Source organism: Thamnophis elegans, chromosome 2, assembly GCF_009769535.1.
Source record: "Thamnophis elegans isolate rThaEle1 chromosome 2, rThaEle1.pri, whole genome shotgun sequence".
In the NCBI taxonomy this organism is placed as follows: domain Eukaryota; kingdom Metazoa; phylum Chordata; class Lepidosauria; order Squamata; family Colubridae; genus Thamnophis; species Thamnophis elegans.
In genome coordinates this window covers 25727873-25751711 of record NC_045542.1, presented here as the reverse complement: position 1 = coordinate 25751711, position 23839 = coordinate 25727873, and the positions used below count along the sequence as shown (strand labels likewise).

Sequence of the window (23839 nt, the reverse complement as noted above, 5' to 3'; positions counted from 1 at the left end):
AAACACATTAATAGAGATAGTAGTATGAGGTTTAGCTAAGAGTTTAGCTCGCTTGTTTGAATTATGTTTTTGTTATTTCCCAAGCTTGGTGCTGTACAAAACAGAAGTTTCAAAAGAAAAGGAAAAGAGGCAGCTAGTAATCAATGCATCAAGGGCCATTAAAAGTTGCTGCTGCTACTATAGGTTTAGCAAACCACAATTGGGACTCACAATTACATTTCTAAATTAAGCATGGCATGACTGCAGTCTATAATTTTCCTTCTGCCTTTTCTATTACTTCTGCTTGTCAGAATCAATGTTGCAAAGCAAATTGCAAGCATGACTGTGGTAATAAATGCACACTGGTTGCAAAGCACTGAATAGTGATCATGTAAGCATCAGTTGTAAATGTGTTAAATGCTCATAAAACTATTCACAACATAACACAAAATGGTCTTTAAATGAGGCAATTTGTAAGTGGGGACTACCTATAAATGTTTCTCATGGTATTTGCAGTTTTCTTCTACATATAGTAATATGGGGAATTAATATTGTACATGGTGATTTTAGCAAGATTATGGTATACAAAAGCTTGGAAAAGCAATGAAATGTCCACAGTGCAAAATAGAAATGAGAAACAGAGATTATAAAACTAGCTGAAGCTTGCCAAAGCTTCATAGTTCATATGATTCTTATGGTTTTTATAATTCATGATTGCCTAAGTTTTTATCATTCTGAGAATTGGTTCTTTATTGGTTTCCATTCCAGCTTGACAAAAGAAACACCTACCAGGCACCAAGAGACAAATTGTGATTTTAGGAATCATTGACCTTCTCTCTAAAAGGCTTCATTTCATTCCTCTTCACTCTCACAATATGTTTTCTACAATCATTGCTTATTCCCCAGTTAAAAGTCTATGGAAATACTATACATACCGGTACTTGAAAATTGGTTCACTGAAAATGTGAGCGTGCGCACAAGCATGCTTCACAAGCCTTCTGCACTTGCACGCAACACCTAAAACAAGGTGTTTCCGATGGGGAAGGCTTCTTGTACACATGTTAGGTCAGCCATGGTTAGTAGAACAGGTGAAGTACGCTAATCAGCTGAGCTGTAGGGCGGGTTGAGCAAGCCAGAAAGTGAGATATCTAGGACCAGATAGTGGCAGATGGGTGGGGCCAGCTGGTGCTCAGAACTACCGGTTCGACCGAACCAATCCAAACTGGCAGCAGCCAAACTCTGGGTGGGAGATGAAGAGAGTGGCTGAATTGTACTATTTCTTATTACTGGGATCTGTCACTTACTTTTCCAGATAGACACAGACCAACACGCAAACCCCTTCTGTGGGTTTAAAAGAAATGTTAATGTTTAATTGTGTTTCATTCATTGGTTTGGATGGAAAGAACTTTTGGGTTGGCTATGGAAGTGGGTGTGGGTGTGGGTGTCTGGCTGGCTGGCTGACTGGCTGGCTAGCTAGCTGGAAAGGTAGGTTTCAGCATGCTGCTGGATTACTTTAAAATGATTCCCAACTCCCCCCCCCCTTCTATTTTTTCTTTCTTTCTGGTTTTCTTGTCATCAGAGTTCAGCTGCTGCGACGTAAGTCAATCAGATTCTAGTAGCCAAGCTACTGGGTCGAGCATGCAAGTATACACACACACACACACACACACACCCTTTTGGAGCTGCGGCTGCTTTCCTGCCAATCTCCCCCACCCCGTTTTTAACCTGCTCTTGAGTTATTATGATAAGAACACATACACCCTTTTTTTCTCCACTCCCCTGCCCACTTCTCAAAAGCAATTTCCTTCCTTCCTTCCTTCCTTCCCCTTCCCTTCCCCTTCCCCTTCCCCTTCCCCTCCTTCTCCTTCTCCTTCTCCTTCTCTTCCTCCACTGGTACAATGTCAAAGGATCGTAGAAACGCTCAGCACAACCTGAGTGTAACACTGAGAAGATCTGAGCCAATATTTCACAGATGCTTTGCATAATCCTCAGAACAGCCTGCAAAGGTTTCCATGATATAGGATGGTCAGGTGTGTCCCAATCCAAGGCTAGTTGTCAGTGGATGCAATAAGTATGTTTCGTCACCTCTCAGGCACAAGAAACCAAGGCCATATCATAGTTGATGAAATTGACTTTTTAAATTGCTGCAATGTCTACGTGCAAGGTTCTCACTGGACTGATTTTATTCTCTTCGGAAGAGTCAGGTAGGACTTCAGGGACTCTGGGGGAGATAAGGGCTGCACTCCTTTTGCTGTGCAAGGGCTCTAAATTCAGGCCTCTTTTCACCTCCCCTCATTTCAACTAAAGATTCCACCATGCCACCCTTATTATCAGTAGGTAGCCTTAATAGACACAGTAGCTCAGCAACTAAGATGCTGAGCTTGTCAATCAGAAAGATCGGCAGTTTGGTGGTTCGAATCCCTAGTGCCACGTAACGGAGTGAGGTCCCTTTACCTGTCCCAGCTTCTGCCAACCTAGCAGTTCGAAAGCATGTAAAAATACAAGTAGAAAAATAGGAACCACTTTTGGCGGGAAGGTAACAGCGTTCCATGCACCTTCGGCATCTAGTCATGCCGGCCACATGACCATGGAGATGTCTTCGGACAGCGCTGGCTCTTTGGCTTTGAAATGGAGATGAGCACCGCCCCCTAGAGTTGGGAACGACTAGCACATATATGTGAGGGGAACCTTTACCTTTTAGCCTTTAATATGTCTTCCACCAGTGCTTGGTCAGATTCACTCTTTTATTTCCTCAAAAGGTGCTCTAGATACCTCTTAGGTGACCTTGATGACACCGGCCTTAATGACCCTTTAAAAGAATGCAAATGACCAGCTGTCTACAAGGAGTGTAAATCCTTCCATTCCCCACCATCCAGTCAGAGCTGAAGAAGCTTCTTGGATGAGAAGCGAAACATCTTCGAAGAAAAAACCAGAAAGTCCAGTTGCCTCTTGAAAAAAGCACCTTTGAGACAACCATGACCTGGATGACTGAGAATCTCAATAGATACCACTTATGCTATTTCATCTCCTATAGTCTTTCTGAAAATGAGTGGCCCCTCTGGGATCCACATAGCATAGGTGTGCCCCAATCCAAAGCTATTTGCTCATTCCAAGCAGCAACTAAAGCCTCAGCTATCTCTTATTCACATGTTACTAATCTAACCAGTGCAGTGATTCACTTAACAACTGTGGCAAGAAAGGCTGTAAAATGGGGCAAAATTCACTTAACAACTGTCTCACTTAACAACAAAAATATTGGGCTCAATTGCAGTCATAAGTGGAGGGCTACCTGTATACGACATATTTAAACTACTGTCCTGGGGTTTGCTAAAAGTCTTGATGTGGTTTGTTCTACTTTCATAATTATAAACTGAAGCGTTTTGAGGCTTTTCAATGTATTTTTTAATTCTTTTTTAACAATTATCTTCTCTGCAGCCATTCTTATTATCAGGCTACCAGAATGTAAACCAGTGGTGGGATTCAGCCACTTTGCACCACTTCGGGAGAACTGGTTGTTAACTTTATGAGTAGTTTGGTAAACCGGTTGTTGGAAGAAATCATGAGGGCAGAGAACCTGTTGTTAAATTATTTGAATCCCACCACTGATGTAAACATACACAAATACACATATGTAGAAATCCATGGGCAGTACATGTGTATAAGGGAAGACTCTAGTAAGTTATTTGTTATTTTTGCGAAGGAAGGATAAAAGGATATTCATTAATCCATGGAGCATTAGAAGTTCAGAGGCAGAATATCAATGATTGACTAGGTTTAAAAAAGAAACTTCCAACAATGATTAGCTAGCATTCTCTGTCCTTGGCTAGTTTGGATGAAGAAAGTGACAACGATAATTGCATGAAGATATTCTCAGCATGGTCTGGAAGCACTCTTACAGTGGGCAAAGACTGGTACCGGCATACTTTAACTGCATGGGTTTGCCAAAGGTGCAGTTGGAACTTCTATTCATAGGCTTCCTTCCTCCCAACTTTTCTACCCCGTCCCTTTTACAGAGCCTGAGCGGGTTTAGGCCAAGATCGAGTCAGCACAAAATCTGCGATGAAAGTGGGCAAGTAAGAGAGAGGAATGAAGATCCACCGAGAATCCCATCCAGCAGAATAGCGTGTACGGGGTATTGGGATATCAAAGCGTGCTCTATACAGTCAGTCACCAGGTAGAGGTCTTTGCAGCAACGAGTTGCAAGATTGTCTTTGACCCCCTTGTAAACTGTTGAGAGAGAGAGACAGAGGGCACAAGGGGAAGGGAAAGAAAGGAAGTCAGTATGGAGATGTGGGGTCAAAATACCAGAGAGAATATAAATAAACAAAAGAGTCTCCTCATTATTACATGAATGAATAAGACAGTGATAGCTTTTACATTTAAGGACAGCTTTCTCTGATTCTCAGAAGATTCTAAGCAGAGATAGGCTTCAAAATTCAACGGGTTCTCTGCCTGGTTGCTGGATGGGTGTGGCCATGGTGGGCATGGCCTAGTCAGCCTCCTGCACCACAGCGGGTGGGGGGTGGTTTTGCCTTCCCCAGGCTCCTGAGGCTTTCCTCAAACCTCTGGGAGGGCAAAAACCTCCTCCCCTGGGTTTTGGAGGCCCTCCGGAGGCCGGAAATGGGCCATTGCTGGCCTTCCAGAACTTCCAGGAGGCCCGTTTCCACCCTCCCTAAGCCTCCGCACGGGCCCTGCACTTACCTTGCATCCAAAACAGGTCACCTGGAGACTCCTGGGAGGGGAGGGGCAAGGTGGAAGGGGTGGGGTGGGTGGGGCCAGCCATGGGTGGGATTGGAAGTTCTCGAACCGGCCATATTAGCTACGGGTTCTCTTGAACCTGGGCAAACCTGTAGCAGCCCATCCCTGATTCTAAGATGGGAAAAGTGAGTCTCTCCCCAGAGTTATTACAAAAACCAAAGCACGGGTAAGCTCCATGAGCTCTGTTATTACAGCTCAGCATGGAAAAGCAGAATTGTGTTTTAGAAGAGGGCTTTCAGACCAGGAGAAAAATCCAGTCTATAAATGGTCCAATTGATACCTTGAGTCAAGACTTAGGACACCAAGAAATTCAAAGTCGTTCTTAGCTGACTCTCCCAGGCCACTTTACTTCCTCATCTAATAGCCCAGAAGAATTTTACTCACTGCATGACTTTATAAAGCATCTGGAATTTAAGGCCGTTTTTAAAAATCCCCTCCAGATTTCAACTTCTTCATTCACTTTGGCCACCATCATGGTTGAGGTTTCTGTCCAGATCTGAATGAACATGGCCCCTGATTGGTGGATTCCCATGTTTCTTTTCCCTACATGCACACCATATATCAGGAACCTCAGTGCCAATTGCTTTCCATGCTGTGGACAAGACAGTTCTTTTCATAACCGGAGAGAAAAAAGGACAATCTTAGATCAGAGGTGTTGATACAGCTGAGGACTGACACCCAACCAAGCGGTCCCAAAAAATTGACTTCAATGCATGTGACAAAAGCGTGGCCTTGAATCACCCGTATGATGGATGCCACTGAAGCTGAGCAACAGCCCCTCCCAACTTCTGACTCCCGTAAGATTCCCACAATTAGCCTGCAAACCACTTAAAGACTCACATGCATCGAAGTAAGCCTGGCCATAGCTTTCTTTGATTTTCTCTGGGACTTTCATCCATTGCTGCTCCAGGACATCAAGATTGTTTTGGGTATCAGTCATGGATGTGCGGAAATAGCCTGGCTCGATTATGGCTATTTTCACCCCAATTGAATGCATCTCACGCCTAGAAAGAAATTATCAGTTCAGAGTCACTATCTGGGAGTGCTGCTTCTTCCTGATCTGATCATTTTCAATCTGGTGAGAAAATACCATTTCTACATCAATCCTGCCATGGAAATTCTCCCTTTGCCATTTAAGCAATACCCATCTTTTATTTCCCTTGATCATTAATGAACACTAATAAATTATTGTTCTCTGCATGGGATTTCATGGCAGAGATTCTTCTATTTCAGCATGCATGTACTGAACTAAAGGCACCTACTATACCAGTGATGGCGAAACTTTTAGGCATCGAGTGCCCAAAGGGCACATGCGTGCCCAAACTGCAAGGTGCGGGTGCACGCATGTCTGTGCTCTGAGCCTGCACACGATCCCAGTGCATGTGTGGCAGAGACCCAAAGACCAGATGGCCAGTGGGAGGTGTGTGTGCATGCATTGCAACAGACCTGGGGTGATGGTGCATGTGCCCACACAGAGAGGGCTCTGTGTACCATCTCTGGCATGTGTGCTGTAGGTTTGCCACCACTGTACTATACCACTGTACCTTTCTCAGCCTTGCCTATGTTACAGAATTATTATAGTGATGATAACTGGGTGCTACTATATATGCTAGTTTAAGTTCCTGGAGGAAAGGTGCATTATATGTTCAAAAGATGAGGAAATAAATACACTAACTGTATCAGAGGTGGGTTCCTACCTGTTTGGACTGGTTCGGCCGAACCTGTAGTAATTGGTGGCGTGGGTTGCTGGAACTGGCAGTGACCCAGGCCTGCCACGCCCCCGAATTGGTTCTCTCGGCGGCATCATAGGCAGCGCCATCTTGTTTTTGCCTTCTGCGCATGCGCAGAGCAATTTTTGTTGCACTGCATGCTGGGCGCACAGCACATCCCTGAGAGAACCAGCAGTAGCAGCAGCCGAAACCCACCCCTGAACTGTATTGCTAAACTTTTCTTTTCAAACCAGATTGATTTCAGAAGATAACTATTTTCCTCAACAGTTTAATAATTTGGCCATTTTCCTAGATCAGATTAATAGACAATCCTAGCAAAGCCCTTGATTGGGATCCCACTTTCCTCCTCATCTATCTGGGCAAGGAACGTGGAAAAATTTACTCCTCAGAGATCTACTCAAATCTGCTGTTTGAAGCAACATGAGATTACCTGAGACTGTCAGAGAAGCCTCCACTCCATACTTGAGATAGAGTAGCCACCTCCCATGGTACTCAGTCGACCCATGATGCTGGACATGTTGACCACTCTTCCCCTGGCCTTCTTCACCAAGGGCAACATATGCAGTGTCACATCAATCAGCCCAATTAGATTGACATTCAGCACTTTCATATAATCCTCTTTGGTCAGCCATTCATTGGGGCCGAAAGGGTACACAAGTCCGGCATTATTTACCAAGCCCCAGAGTCCTGCAAAGAAAAGAGAACAAGTATGTAAAAGTTTACACATGAAAGAGACTGAAAATGTGGCCCTGGCTGAGTAGAGTTTGGGGCAGGGAAGATAATCAATATAAAAGTAAATTTATTTTTCCTCTTCACATCAATATCTTTAACTTAACTGGGAGTCCTCAAAAAATCTTCTATGTGTGTTTCTTAGCCTAAGGGGAAACTTCCTTGAATAACATTAAATTAAGATCCAAAACACATTGAAAGAATGTTTTAATCAGCACTAGCTACATAATCCCATGATCTAGGATTAATTATATCAAAAAAAATCATAAGGAAATCTTCCTAATCATAAACCTTCTGAGATATTTCATCTCATAAAGAAAATTTCCTAATCAATTTATAATCCGCTCCAGAAGATTGAGAAGCCTGTTACTGTACCTTTGTTCCCCACACATTCTTTCACCCATACAGTCGCTGCCTCAATGCTCTCGGTACTGGTGACATCCAGCAGGGTGGTTTTCAAACGATCCGATGTGAGTCTCTCCAGTTGCTGTGCTCCCCGTTTGGGTGAGACAAGCAGCCAACACCCGCATGCCCTGAGCATCCAGTTGCCTGGCCAGCTGGTTTCCAAAACCAGAATCACAGCCAGTGATGAATACATATTTCTCTCTCAGGTTATCTACCTGCTGTCCTTTCCCGATAGGACCGTATCACAAAGTACAGCAAACTGCCAACGCCAGGTAGAACCACATGCCTGCTGTGTATTAAAACAAATCGAAATTTTAAAGTCTTTGGGTTTCCTGTTTCGTTTCGTTTTTAAACCAAATTTTCCTGTCTTCTCCTTCTATCTGCTGTCCTTCTGATGTTAATGGGCAGCAATGTGCTCCCATGAGAACTGGTATGAACATCCAATTCACAGGTTAATGATTAATGAAATGATGTTTGCTATAGCTGCTTTGAAGTTCATTGAACTTTCCCTTTAGCAAATAACCTCCTCAGCAGTGTGGCCAATTCTGTCTATGTAACTTCACCTGGAATAACTAGCACAGTTGAAATATTACTAGAGGTGAAAGGTGCTTTTGAGACAACTATGACCTTGATGACTGAAAATTTCCACAGACATACTAGAGGTGGATTTCAGCGTGACCCGACAAAAGTGCGCCGACAAAATCGCGTCACTAAAACCGTGATGTCATCAACACGCCGACAACAGCGCGGCGACAACAGCGCAGCGACAGAAGGGCGCTTTACAACAGCGCAGCGACAGAAAGCCGATTTAAGTTAAGGTAAGGGGTTAGGGGTTAGGGTTAGGGTTAGGTTTAGGGTTAGCGTTACATTTAGGGTTAGGTTTAGGATTAGGTTTACGTTTTACAGCGTGCTTCTGTCCGCTGCGCTGTTGTCGGCGCGATTCAGCGCTCATTCGTCAGAGCGCTTTTAGAACTCGCGGTTTTGTCACCACGGTTTAGTCGGGCGCGGTTTTGTCGTTCGTCTTTTGTCGGTGAACCGATTTTCACTGCTCTCCTGCTACAAATGAACTATCATTCCATGTCAAGAAATTTGGTATTTTTGTACAGTCCTCAATCTACAATTGGTTATTTAGCACTGTTTGAAGTTATGAGGGACCTCCCTGGGATTAGTTCTGATCCAGTTCTAAAGTTCCAACAGCTGCCCCCTCCCTCACATGTCAGGCACTTTTCCACTAGTCCACATTTACAACCATTTGTAGCATCCTGCAATCACTCGACTTGTTTTATGCTATTTTTGCCGGAAAACCATTTTTTATTTCTCATTTTTGTAAAACCGAGCCTTAGCAAACAATTGGTCCACTTAACGATTGCCACAGTGGCTTAATGATTACTGCAAAACAGGTCATAAAATTGTATCAGTCAGTCAAGTGGGTGAACTACTTTATAACTATCACAACCTATGACTGTACTGGGCATGCTCCATTACAGTTGTAAGTCAGAATTAACTTTAGATGTGTAGATCTCACTATTATCCATTGCATAATATACACTGAAAGTGTGTGGTGTCTGACTTGAGTGCTCTGCACTGGTTGCCAGTTGCTTAGTGGGCACAATTAAATGTGTTGCATTGAGTTTTAAAGCTTTAAATCAGGGGTGTCAAACACAAGGCCCTGCAGGCCGGATCCAGCCCATGATGTGGTCAGATCCAACCCATGGGGCCATCCTGCAAAATGTAAGGGGGTGGCCAGCATTGCTTTAGCCTGGACTACCCGCATCACTTTAGCCCAGTCTACCCAATGCGAAGAGGAAACATGCCAGCAGTTTGGGGAATGGAGTCAAGCTGGCCCATCCAGTCAGCCACACCCAGTTAATGGAGTCAAGATGGCCACCACCCCCAATTACTACCCCCCTTGCCCGCCCCCCCCAAGGTCAACCACAGCCCTGATGTGACCCTCAATGAAATTGAGTTGACGCCCCTGCCTTAAATGGTTGGGGTCTGACTACCTTAAAGGACTACCTGCCTGATATCAACCTGGCTGTTTAGCTCAGCAGAAACAGAACTCTACACTGTCAGGGTTTTGCCACTCTTGGCATGTGGGAGTTTCTCTGAAGTTGTTCCCAAGCCATAGAAGGCACTTCCTCAAGAACTGTTTGACTAGCACTTTCTCAAAAATTAGAAGTTCCATAAATATCCCCTTAAATGAGTTCATTATTTGTTTATTGATATATTTAATCTATTTTTTTTTACTTTTATATTGTGTTTGTATTGAATTTAAGGGGGAGGGGTGTCTTGAGTGCTTGTAGAGCAGAAAGCAACAATTTACACTTGGAATTTGTACCCTTAGTAAAGATACATTAAGTCACCCTTTTTATAATTAGTTTGTCCCTGATCATTAAAAAGGTGCGCATACTGGCTGTTAAGCAGTTAAGGTCACTTAAGTACATCAATAGTCAATTTCACAATTCGTTCTTTCCAGTTTCATAATCCCCTATCATTTCAAGGTGGATAGAAATTTGCCAGTTTGGTTTTCCCCCGCGGCTTCCTTGTAGTTCTGAAACTCCAGTTTTGACAGAAAGCCTCAAAACATCTTCCACCAGACTTGAACCTTTCCTATTGCCAAGTCATCTTTGAACTGGCAAAACAACCTAACTGCATAAGATTTGCTGATCCCTATCCAGCTTTTATTTGAAGTCACTGCAATCCTTCCACTTCTCTCCAAGGCAATAGGGGCAATACTCAGCAACTTTTACACAGCTGAAGCTTCTTTTAGATCAGTGGTTCCCAATGGGGGCCCACGCCCCACGGGGGGCAATTTGATTTCAAGGGGGAAAGTTGAACCGTTGTTTAAACCAAGTTAATGGTCTTTTAGGCTTCCTCCACATGAGTAGAGTTCACTTTTTGAGTAAAGTAAGAATTATTATAAGGGAGAGGGCTCAGGATTTTAGAGATACTTAGGTGGGGCATGGCCAAAAAAAAGGTGGGAACCACTGATTTAGATGGTGTTAGCATAAAAGTTGAAAACATTACTTTAGCAGGTGTCTGGCATTCAATTGTCATCATCGTTTATTTTGGTCTTTGTCCAACACAATCTACATTCAATATTACAATTAAAATCATCCCATTGACAACAGTACTCTAATCTACATATTTTAAAAAGTTAACATTTTTTTAATTAGTTTTTATACAGGTTTTTTACAAAGTAAAAACCAATACTGATTTAAAAAATAAAGTAAGAAAAAGTGATTAATAGAAAAGAAATGAATGAAAAAAGACATGAAAGAAAAAAGATATAAAGGAGTGGCTTCCAATCTTCTTTGCAGCAGTTACAGTGGCATTATATTTTCATTCTCTCTCTAAGATTAATCATGATTCCCGTCTTTCCATATTCTACCTTTCCAATCATCAGACCCATAAAGGTTCACTTTTTCTGTTTCAGCAAAAGTCCATAAAGTGTTTTTAACCATTAAAAAATGAGTTTTCCCTAATCATACAAATCAATTTTGCCTTCTCTACAAATTCTGTCATCTTCACCAATTATTCTTCTATTTGGGTATTTCAGAGTGTCTTTCCATCTTATGTATGTTTGCCAGTTTGCTAGTCTGCAGTTTGGCATTATGGCACCAGACTAGAAAGGTGAACATCATGAGTTCTAGTTTCGCAGTTAGCTCTGAAAGCCAGCTAAGTGACTTTGGACCAGTCACCTTCTCTCAGTCCAACTGAGAAGTTATTATTATGGGAAAAATAGGAGGAGGAAGCTATGTTGGCACCAGGATGAATGAATGAATGAATGAATGAATGAATGAATGAATGAATGAAGAATGAATGAATGAAATAGTCTTGATGCAGTTCCATGTACAAAAACAATTGTCCTTACGTGAAAATATTCAAGTATATTGACTTCAGCCTGCATCACTCATGGGCTGGGAATGAAATTAAAACAATGTCATGGGGATAAAAAGCTGTATCAGAGCATGTTTGGGCTGAGATTAGGGGCAAATGCCCATAGGATACAGTAAAAATCCTGTTTAAAAATCCCAGTGATTTTTTTTCTATATTAGAATATCTTAAGAAGTACGATTGATGGATGTTGTTCCACGAGCAAAAATCCACCTATCACCAGACTTTAACAAGTCCTGTCATCTTAAATTTGCTAAAGAATGAGAAACAATCTGAAGGAAGCAGCAAACTACGCTTCCATTGTAAAAGCTCCTTCACAGAGGGAAAGAAAGTTCAGCTGTGCTGCAGTGTTCTTCCTTCTGGTTACATTTTTTAAAATCCTCGAATAATCCATTGCTCCTTCGTATCCGAGTATTCGCTGAAGTAGAAAGTCAAAAGATTAACTCTCGAGCTAAACCCACACTTCACTATGAAACTAGGGCCGGGAGAGGAAACCACTGGAGGTCGTCAGAGGCCACTTTAGAACAACAAGCCCCTTCTGTCCGACTTTTTTTCTGGAACTACAGTTCCCAGAAGCACCTAGACAGGCGTCCGCTGTCCGGATTGGCTCTAAAGCGGCAAGGGGGTGGTGCCTAATTTCTCCCGCGCTCTCCTGTTTTGCCGAGATCATGGCAGCTTCGATTCCGGCTCATTGCTGACTTGCTGCGCCTTTATTACCGCCGCCTCTTCCCTTTCGGTCTTTACGGCGGTGGCTCGCTACGGTGACGGTGAGGAAGAGGTCGAGGGTTTCGGGACCCCGGTGGGAGGGCGCGGGTGGCCGAGGGAAGGTCTGCAGGAGACCTGCTCAACCAGTTGAAACATGGGTGACTCTGAGCATGTGCAAAATTCGGCTGCTGAACACTCCGCTTCTGTAAGATTTCAAGGGAGGAGCTTTTGGGATTGAGATTTAGGGGGAGTTAGAGGAGGTCAACACGCTTTTTGTGGGGTTTTAAGGTTAGGGTAGGGACATGGCCTGACTAGGTGGCTCAGTGGTAAAACACTGAGCTTGTCGATCAGAAAGGTCGGCGGTTTGAATCTGTAGTACAGGTGGTCTGCATGAGCAGGGGGTTGGGCTAGATGACCTCCAAGATCCCTCCCAACTCTGTTACTGTTTACTGATGTTGGCGCACCAATATGAATTTTGAAACAAGTGCTGGCCAGATTCCTTTGTGTCTAACTGCCTGGATCTGTTCAGTAATGCAAAGATGTGTTGGTGGCTTTTCCCTCAAAAACCACTTAAGTTGACTCATGAAGCAGGAACAAAGCATCCTCCATAATCTGGAGGCACTGTACCTTTTTTGAGTACCCAGGTACGTTACACAACATATAGAATGGACTTCGTTTTAATTGGATTTTAGAGACGGTGTTTAAGAAAAAAAAAATATTTTAGAACATATGCTACCAAAGACTCAAATGTGGGAGTTAGCAATGTTGGTTAGCAGTTGTAAAGCATTTTACAAAGGTTTTGGTAATTTTGAAATGTTATAAAGTTGGTTTGGAAACAACTCTGAAAAGGGAACTTAAACCATTTGGTCTCTCAGCTTAATGCAAATGATAGCTATGATCAATTGTCCTCCGCACCCCTTCCGGTTTGCATTCTTTCTCAACCAGGATATAGAGAATGGGAGTATAACAAAGACTATTAGCAAAATGGGGGCTTGGCCTGAACAATAAAATGTATGAGACATAAATTTACTCTACCTGACTTTCTTTGGTATAAGCAAGATTCTATTATACAGGTATTTCAATAACAGAGTTCTAGAATTCCCAGAGTCTGTTTCCTGACTTGGCCTATATCAAAGACTGACCTGGGATAATAGATAAGTAGCTTTTTTCAGAGCTTTGCATTTGCATCATATGCATTGCCTACGTTCTTGAAATGACCTTCTAAGGAAAGTTTATGTAGACAATCTAATACTTAGTGGATGACCGCTCATGGATTTGTGGAAGAATTGAGATGTGAGGAAATATTCTTTATGTTCTGCCATGAACCAAGATGGGATTGTGTGTTTTCCTTTGTAGTGTCAAAGAACTATTTTCAGCGACGGGAATTCTCATTCACACTCCGTGATGATATCTATGTGCGGTATCAGTCTTTCAACACGCCACAGGAATTGGAAAAAGAAATCCAAAAATTGTGTCCTATAAATTGACATTGGAGCCGTGTATTCACACAAGGTATGGAATGAAATATTTCTGAGATGAAGCAGTCTTCCCCCAGTCAGGTGTCTACAAATCTATTCAAATTACAGCCCCTCGAAGTGGCTAGAGTATCTCAGCATACCTGGAGGGTAACATTTAAGAAAGGCTGCTATTGCGCAATACGATTATTGATAGTTTGTAAAGGATATTTAATGCAGAATTGGAAGGGATCTTGGAGGTCTTCTAGTCCAACCCCCTGCTTAAGCAGGGGACCCTATACCATTCCAGACAACTGGCTGTCCAGTCCCTTCTTAAAACCAGTAAGGGAGCACCTACAACTTCTGGAGGCAAACTGCTAATTAATTTTTATCACTGTCAGGAATTTGTGCTCCTATGTCAAGGTCTACCGTGTTCCCCAAATTACGACATGTCCTGATAATAAGGCCATGCCACATTTTTCTGGTGGGCAAAAATAAAAGCCCTCCCCCGCAAATAAGCCCCCTGGACACCCCCCACCTCCAGCCAGGCAGAGCACCGCTCACCAACCTAGTGGTATCCCGAAAGTGCCAGCCGTAGGAACCAGGGGGGGAGGCAAAGGTAATTGTGTTGCTTAGCGCCTTTGGATACCGCTAAGTTGGTGAGCAGCTTTGTGCCCAGCTGAAGAGAGGGTTGCCGGGCGGCTGCTCTCTTACAAGTGGGCTCCCAAAGAGCCGGGCATAGCCTCATGGGCAAATGGCTGTGTTGCACTGTTGTAGCAGCGCAACACAGCAGCCATGAAGCACCATGCTCGTGAGCAGCCACCCGAAAAAACCCCTTTCCAGCCGGGCACAGCACCATTCACTGACTAGGGTATTGCCAAGCCGCATGAGCACCAGTTCGCCGCTGCCCAGCTCCCGCGCTTGGCACCTTCAAAATGGCAGTGAATTGTGCTCTGCACGACTGGAGAGGGGGGGTTGTCGAGTGGCTGCTCATGAGTGTGGTCACTTCATGGCTGCTGTGTTGCGCTGCTGTGACAGCGCAACACCGCCATTCGCCCATGAGGCTGTGCCCAGCTCTTTGGAGTCTGCTCGCAAGAGAGCAGCCACCCGGCAACCCCAAAACAATAAACCCTCCCCTCATAATAAGGCCCAAGCCATATTTGTGTGTAAAAAGAAAATAAGACCCTGTCTTATTTTCAGGAAACACATTACCTATATTGGGGTACATACAGAAAATAGGCATTTGGTAGTATTCTCATTCTGCTTTTATAATCTAAATACGAATTTAGAAAAGGCTTTGCAACTATTATATATAATCTTGGAATATTATCATTCATTATTATTTATTCTCATGTCAGTTGGAACAGTTTCAAACAACTGTTATCCAACCTCCTATCATAGCGAATCTCTGAAAAAACCTCTGCAGCCATTCCTAAATGCTTCCTATCCAGCCTTCTTATTCCTCTGTCATGTACTTACTGTTTGAATGGCTGAAAATGACCTGACAGCATATCAGTGGCCAAGCATGATTTAACCAAAATAAAATAAAAACGTAGAAGCCTGAAATATTATGAAGGAATGAAATTTAGATTATAATCATAGTATGATGCTAATCTTGAGCCCATTCTGGGCTGCGTTTTGTTTGTTTCTTTGCAGGCCTATCCAGCATAATACCGTCCACATGGGTGCTTTTCAAGCTCAGGAAAAGGAATTGGTGTTTGATATAGACCTGACAGATTATGATGATGTTAGGCAATGCTGCAGGTATCCTTATCTTTCTGCTATCATTATTTGATATTAATTAGCCAATTCATAATGGGCAAAGTATTGTGCATAAACAACATGATGTACTGTACTTGGATCTACCATGTTTCCCAAAAAATAGACAGGGTCTTATTTTCTTTTGACCCCCGAAATAAGCACTGAGACTTATTTGCAAGGAGGTCTTATTATTTTTGAGGTGCAGGAGGTGGCGAGCGTGGTCACCTCATGGCTGCTGCTGTGTTGCAATATTTTCAGAGAGGGTTTATTTTAGTACATGCACTCAAAAGCGCAATTGGGCTTATTTTCAGGGAAACTGGGTACAGACCTTTCAGATGGCCCATCCTGGCAAAGTCTCTATTCCTCTGAACAACAAAGAGGTTGGTTTTCTGAACAGTAGAATCCCTTGATTATAAATACTTCTCAAAAGTACACCCCAGTGCACACAATGGACCTTATTTTCAAGCAAACATACCAGGGCTGGTTGTATCTGATTCCAGACTTTATGATATATGATCAATTTATGTCTACAGGCAGGGAAGATTGCCAGGGGACAAGATAATAAAAATGACTGCCTGTATTGCAAGTTGCCTCTGAGAATCTAGATCAGGGGTCGGCAACCTTAAAAACTCTAAAGTGCCACAAAGGTCTAATAGGAAGCCCCTCCCCCTTTAAGTTCTGAAGCCAACCAGAAGTCCAGTTCCCCCACCATAGAACCTCCTAGTGTAGCGTCCTTCTTCCTTCGCCACCGAAGTCCTGGCTCCCCCACTATAGACCCTCCTCCTAGTGCAGCATCCTTTTTCCTCTACTTGAACCGAAAGCCCTATCAATTGTGGAGCGACCAATGACAGGGAGTCATAGCAGAGGGATGAAAGAGCCACATGCGGTTCCAGAGAGACAGGTTGCTGACCCCTGATCTAGAGCTTCCCACTCTGAACAAAGAGTTCTCATTCCCAGCCTTGTTTTGCTGTGTTTATTTTTAAAATCTCAAGGCAACAATTCTACCCACGTACCGTCCAAGGCATTGGTGAAAGGCTTTCTGCTTTTCTGCCTTCTTTTTAAGCAACGTGATTAAGTTCAACATATGAAAACTCGAACCAGTGCTTTGGAGTAAAGCTCGTTCTAATAAGTGTGCTTATTGGTAAGTGTATTAGCACAAAATTACCTAAATCATAGTATGGCACTACAACTCCCATCCTACCCCTGGCAATATTGACGAGCCGGAGAGAATTCAAGACTGCGGTACAGGTCAACTTACAACCACAATTGAGCCCAACATTTCTGTTGTTAAATGAGACAGTTGAGTGAGTTTTGCCCAATTTTATGACTTTTTGCCACAGCTGTTGTCAATCGTTACAATTGTTAAATTAGTAACACGGTTGTTAGGTGAATTCGGCTTCCCTATGGACTTTGCTTATCAGAAGGGGGCATAAGGGGATCATGTGATTCCAGAAGATTGCATCGGTCACCAATATGAACCAGTTGCCAAGCATCTGAATTTAATCAGTGACCATGAGGATGTTGCAATGGCCATAAGAGCAGAAAAACAATCATAAGTCACTTTTTTCAATGCCGTTGTAACCTCAAATGGTCACTACAAACAAGTGTAAGTTCAAGATTATCTGTATTGACTATGATGTTACATGATTTTGTAAGTTACTTTATGAGTATGATATTAGGGTTCCAAATATCATCCAAAATTAAAAAGAGTCCAAGGCAAAGTATTGCTCAAAGTTCCAATTTATTAAGAGAGCCATGTTGGCACATCTGGGAAAACCCGAATCTGAGGGATTCCCGGTTTGAAAGTTCCCATCCGGTTAAAAGTTCAAGATCTTGCCCCCACACCCACAAGTCCATTACATCCACTGCCATGCTGGCAGCTTCCACCCATCCAGTTCTGGTCAGGTTAGAGGTGCAAAGACAAAGGATGACTTTGGCTTTCTAGAAAGAATGTTGTTATGGCTACATATCATCTAACTCCGTACAATCCCCACACCCATTTTCCCACAATAGAAAATGCATAGTAGAATAATAGCAAGTGTGGCAGGCCAAAGATCCCAAAGAAAAGATGGCTGCAGGCCTGACTTAGGAATCATTTTGTCTCCTTCAGCTCCGCAGAGATTTGCTCCAAATGCTGGACTCTCATGACCATTGCCATCCACATTATAGACCGAGCCCTTGTAGGTAAGTGGCTGATAGCTATCTTAATCCCTATGGTTGCCCAGCCTAACCCCCTTCCTCTGCCAAAGCTGGAACATATCTGCCTTCAAACAGCCTAGAAGTATTTCAGAATTGTGTGATTTTTTCAACCCTATTGATTGCACAAGGTGCCTGGCCCAAAGAAAAGAGAAGACATGCCTTTGTTTCAAGACGTTTCCCATCCTTTAGCAATAGGGCGGGAGAAAGTTATATCTAATTAGTAACAAATTTTAAATCGTTCTATGTTGCGCAAGTTGACATTAATGGTGAGTCATAGAAAGGTAGGAGAATATTGAGGGATGTACATATATTGAGTTATATAGTTCCCTTATGTGTTACAGCAATGAATGACCTCGGTTGCCTCCAGACATCCCTCCAAAACATGTTAGTGTCCAAGTGCAATTTTTAATATGGTAGGAAATGTATTAACTGTACAGGAATAATCATGTGAACTATATTTCTTTGATTTATTGTAAAACTAGCCGATAACCCAGCGTTGCCCAGGTATTTTTTTATAGGGGGGAAATGTCCAGACCAAACGTAATTTCTAATGTTGGATTTTCCCCGTTACCAGAGGGAGCCCCCTACTGGAGTACTTTGAAGCCATTACCATGGCAACTCCACAGTAGAAGCCATTTTAAGGCACAACAGGCTGTATCTTAACAGAACACACACCCCAAGGGGTATTAGGGGTGTCTTACCTCCACAGTTCCAAGTTTGATTAGGGTTATTTATCCTAGCCTCCCACTCCTTAATCTTGGTCCTGAACAGTTGTAGGAGAAAGCTATAGTTTGCATGCCCATTACATGTGAGAAAGGAAGAACAGATGTTGGCTCAAGGCTGTCGGAGTCGTCATGAATTGGGATGATATTGTACGGACCTTGTACGGACTTCGCGCGCTGCGCAATTTTTAAATTGGTATGATGAGTGCATGGGATTGTATGTGATTGAGTGAATGATCCCACTTTTATCTTTTATTACCATTGTATTTTATATGTTTTAACTACTATGTGGGGACTGTTTGTGTGAGTGAATGAGTATGTCTGATTCGGAGGACCTGCCGGGGAATGTGGGGGTCACTGGGGTGGTCGGGGGGACCATGGACACGGGAGTGGGCCGGAGCATTACGGTCGTAACGGGGAGGGGCAGATATGGCGGGGACTTTAGGGCTGGCCATTACCGGGGAAGGAGGGTTCGCTACGTCACAGAGATCCCTCCTTCCGGCCCTATAAGTTCCACTCCGAGGCCAGATGGCGCGAGTAATCAGGACCCTGGTCTCAGGCTGTTGTCGCTAAATGCCAGGTCTGTTGTTCATAAGGCTCCCCTCGTCCGGGACTTAATTTTAGACGAGAGGGCAGACCTGGCATGTATTACTGAAACCTGGCTGGGCCCGGAGGGAGGAGTCCCCCTCGTGGAGATGTGCCCAGAAGGATTTCAGGTGCTCCATCAGCCGAGAGCCCAGGGAAGGGTGGGGGTGTGGCTATTGTTATCCGGGAGTCTCTAGCACCTCGTAGGATCCCTGCTCCGGAGCTTGTCGGGTGTGAGTCCCTACTGGTGAAGTTGGACCTCAAGGGTCAAGTGGGTTTGCTGTTAACGTACCTGCCTCCCAACAGCGTTGCAGCAGCCCTCCCCTCGCTCCTCGAGTCGGTAGCCGAGCTAGCAATTGAATTCCCCAGGCTTATGGTCCTGGGGGATTTCAATTTGCCTTCGCTCGGTGAACACTCTGATGGGGCACGGGAGTTCATGGCTTCCATGACAGCCATGGGCTTGACCCAGGTAATTCGGGGCCCAACCCACTCAGCGGGTCACATGCTCGACCTCGTATTCCTCTCGGAGCAGTGGACTTGTGATCTTGGTCTGAGGGGTAATGAGATCATACCCCTGTCGTGGTCAGACCACTGCCTACTGAGGCTTGACTTCCGGAGACCAAACCCCCACTGTAGGGAGGAGGAACCGACCAAGTGGTTCCGCCCCAGGCGACTTATGGACCCCTTGAGGTTCCAGACGGAGCTTGGGGTTATTCCTGATACTCTCGCCCACAGTCCGGTGGAAACTCTGGTTGCTGCCTGGCACTCGGCAGCATCGGAGTCCCTTGACCGGATTGCGCCACTACGGCCGCTCCGAGGTGGCGGATCCCGGAGGCCCCCTTGGTTTACCGAGGAGCTCCGGGAGAGGAAGCGCCGGAGGAGACGCCTAGAGCACTTATGGAGGTCCGATAGAACCGAACCGAGCACTCTTAACAACTTGCACCAAGGAATACATCAGAGCACTTAGGGCAGCGAAAAGATCGTATATTGCCACCTTGGTTGCGTCCGCTGAGTCTCGCCCAGCTGCCCTGTTTAGGATAACCCGTTCCCTCCTAAATAGGAGGGATACGGGAGAACCCTTGCAGGGTAGGGCTGAGGACTATGCCCAGTTCTTAGCGGACAAAGTTGCTCGGTTTCGGTCGGATCTGGACTCCACTTTTGCAGATCCAGCCGAGGCACAGGAGGATACTATGGTTGACCATCGCTGGGTTGAGTTTCAGGATGTTGCCCCCGGGGACGTGGGCAAGGCCATGAGAGCTGTGAGTGCCTCCACCTGTGTACTGGACCCGTGTCCCTCTTGGCTGGTTGCCAACAGCGGAGAGGTGACACGGGGCTGGATCCAGGCGGTTGTTACCGCCTCCCTTCGGGAGGGACTCTTCCCCTCCGCACTTAAAGCGGCGGTGGTGAGACCCCTCCTGAAGAAGCCATCTTTGGATCCAGCCGTTCTTAACAATTATCGTCCAGTCTCCAACCTCCCCTTTGTTGGGAAGGTTGTTGAGAAGGTGGTGGCCTCCCAGCTTCAGCGGTCCTTGGAGGAAGCCAGTTACCTTGACCCGTTCCAGTCCGGCTTCAGGCCCGGTTACAGCACAGAAACCGCTTTGGTCGCATTGACCGATGATCTCTGGAGAGCCAGGGATGGAGGCCATGCCTCCATCTTGGTTCTCCTTGACCTCTCGGCGGCTTTCGATACCATCGACCATGGTATCCTTCTGCGACGACTGCGGGAGGTGGGGGTGGGAGGCACTGTTTTACAGTGGTTCTCCTCCTACCTCTCGGACAGGTCGCAGTCGGTGTTGGTTGGGGGGCAGAGATCGACGCCTAGGCCCCTAACATATGGGGTGCCGCAGGGTCGGTCTTATCCCCCCTACTATTTAACATCTACATGAAACCGCTGGGTGAGATCATTCGGAGGCACGGGATAAGATACCACCAATACGCGGACGATACACAGCTGTATCTGTCCGCCCCGTGCCAACTCAATGAAGCGGTGGACGTGATGAACCGGGGTCTTGAGGCCGTTAGGGACTGGATGAGGGCTAACAAACTTGTACTCAACCCGGAAAAGACCGAGTGGCTGTTGTGTTTCCCTCCCAATAATTTGGCTAGTGTTCCATCACTCAGGCTGGGGGGTCAAACATTACACCCCTCAGACAGGGTTCGCAACTTGGGAGTCCTCCTGGACCCACAGCTGACCTTCGACCACCATCTGTTGGCTGTGACCAGGGGGGCATTTGCCCAGGTTCGCCTGGTGCGCCAGTTGCGACCCTACCTGAACCGGGAGGCTCTCACAACAGTCACTCATGCCCTTGTGACCTCTAGGCTGAAATACTGCAACGTGCTCTACATGGGGCTGCCCTTGAAGAGCATCCGGCGACTTCAGCTAGTCCAGAATGCGGCCGCGCGAGTGATTGTGGGTGCACCTCGGTTCGCCCACATAACACCTATCCTCCGCGAGCTGCGCTGGCTACCTGTTGATCTCCGGATGCGCTTCAAGGTGCTACTTACCACCTTTAAAGCCCTCCATGGTAGTGGATCTGGGTACTTGAGAGACCGCCTCCTGCCAATTACCTCCCTGCGACCTATTAGGTCACACAGATTGGGCCTCCTCCGAGTTCCATCTGCCAGTCAGTGTCGACTGGCAACTACGCGGAGGAGAGCCTTTTCAGTAGTAGCTCCGACCCTTTGGAACGATCTCCCCGTGGAGATTCGTACCCTCACCACCCTCCAGACCTTCCGCACAGCCCTCAAGATCTGGCTATCCCGTCAGGCCTGGGGTTAAAGATTATAGTCTGTCCCCACCCGAATGATGAATGAATGTTGCTTTTATTTTAATTATATGTTATTTATATATGTCATTGTGTGTCTTCCCGCCCTTTCTGTTGTAAGCCGCCCTGAGTCCCCCCAGGGAAAAGGGCGGCCTATAAATAAATTTACCATTTACCATATTCTTGGACAGTGGCTAATCGGGGGTTTCCCTAATTTGGCGCTTTGGGGAACTGTAATCATGCTGGCTGGAGATTATTGGAGCAGGAATTCAAAGACATCTGGAGCGCACTGAGTTGAGAAGAATTAACCTCATCTATTGTTTGATAATAGGAAAGATGGACTTCTAGCATTCTTAGGGGCAACCTGCAGTTTCAGTTAGCACGCAGCTAATCCAGAAAGGAATTGGCACGAGGAGTTAATACTCCCCCCCCCCAGAGATTTGCGGGTATCTCTGAGGTCTAGGGTCTCTCCCCACCTTCACTGTCGTCTCCGGGACAGCTAGAGTTCAAAGAACTCGTCCAAAAATCCTTCGGTATAGAGGAATTTCAGGAGTAGCCTGAAACTCCATCTTCTCACTGCTAAGCCCCGCCTTCTTCCTGAGATATTCAGAGTCCAAAGGTGCCAAAATATCTCTGTCTGGATTTGATTATGAAAACATTTGGTAAATTTATCCAACGTGTGGCAATTGGCTGGAGAGGATCTTGCTATTGGAGAGACACTGGCTGATAGATGGAACAACGTAATTTAAAACCTAGCTAAATCTGATTACCTTAATGTATAATAGATATAGCTGAAAAATGACTGATATGGATAGTAATATATATAATTTGGAACTGGCTGATAGATTGAAGAACACAACTGAAAACTAGTTAAACCTAATTGCTTTTTCTTGTAACAGATATAGTTGAATAATAATTGATATTGATAGTAATGTATATAATGTGGAGTTGATATGATAACTAACAATTGGAAGATTATACATAAAGAGTATTAAATACAATAATTATCACTATTAAAAACTAAATAAAATACATACAATCAAATGTTAATCAATACTGGGAAAATGTTATGATATATGATATAATTAAATATTATGGATGTCCAGCTAAAATAGGATATGAGGATTTGATGATAATAGAGGATTTTATAAATAAGTAAATGAATTGTCAGCATGTGTTATGGATTAATTATGTAATGCATAGCTGAGGATGAAGGATGTTTAAATAACCATAGGTAATTAAAACTGGAGGTATAATGATGTTGATATGGTAAATATTCGAGTTAAGATATTTGAATTAATATGAGTTAATGGAAGAGAAGCACCAAAGCATGTTGTAACCAGTTGATATACTTCTTTTTTTTTCTCATGATAGACACCTGTGTTTTGTTTCGTTTTCCTGCCTTGTCTTTTGTCGTTTTGTCTTTTTTTGTATTATTTTTATTTTTTATTTTTATTTTAATTTTTATTTTTTATCTGTCCTTTTTTTCCCTTTTTTCCTCTTTTTGATTTTTTCCTCTCCCACCGGTGTGGGCAGGGATTGGTCAAGATTATTACTTTTATCAATATTGCTAAATAATAATTACAGTTAAATGAAAATGGATATATAATAATGCCTTAATTAATATGAGTTATGTTGGTTGACTATGGAGGAGATGTACCAAAACTTATCTGTAATTGATTGATATATTTTTTACAGATGTAAAGAAAGATGTGTACCTGTTTTAAACTAAAATTAAAAAAACATTTATTTTTTTAAAAAAAAAGATAATAGGAAAGATGGATAGGTCCATTTCTATTTTTGATAGATACATGCCAAATAGTCTTTGGTTTGGCACGTTCCCTGAGGTTTTTTTGCAGTGCTCAGCTCTTCTATCCTTCAGTTGATACATGTCTTAGCTTCCATCTGAAGGAAGATGCTTCTGCCTGTCCTTAAGTAGAACACAACTCTTGGTGATATGTGGACATGTCAGGATAGGAGGCATAGTTTGCTTGGAAACAGAATCTCTTTGCCACCTTCTGGGACTACTTTGTCTTCCCAAACTAGTCCCAGGATTTTCTGGTGGTCTCCCATCGAAGGATGAATGAAGTCCAACTCTGCTTAGGTTTTCAAGACCAGCCAGAATCGGTCAGTGGCTGCTACCTTTCAGA

At 44.2% G+C, this 23839-nt stretch overlaps 1 protein-coding gene and 1 pseudogene across 1 annotated transcript in view; one reads left to right on the top strand and one right to left on the bottom strand.

Moving 5' to 3' along the window:
* Window positions 1–3357: 3357 nt before the first annotated feature.
* On the bottom strand, window positions 3358–8023 carry LOC116503649 (annotated as a pseudogene).
* A 358-nt stretch (window positions 8024–8381) lies between these two features.
* The window catches only part of PRIM1 (DNA primase subunit 1), a 29775-nt gene continuing 14317 nt past the window's right edge, over window positions 8382–23839 (top strand). Inside the window, exons 1-4 of the mRNA XM_032210209.1 lie at window positions 8382–8419; window positions 13560–13715; window positions 15315–15421; window positions 17529–17602. Of these exons, the coding sequence (XP_032066100.1) occupies window positions 15339–15421; window positions 17529–17602 (157 nt within the window). The 5' untranslated portion in view covers window positions 8382–8419; window positions 13560–13715; window positions 15315–15338. The remainder of the gene's footprint in view (window positions 8420–13559; window positions 13716–15314; window positions 15422–17528; window positions 17603–23839) is intronic.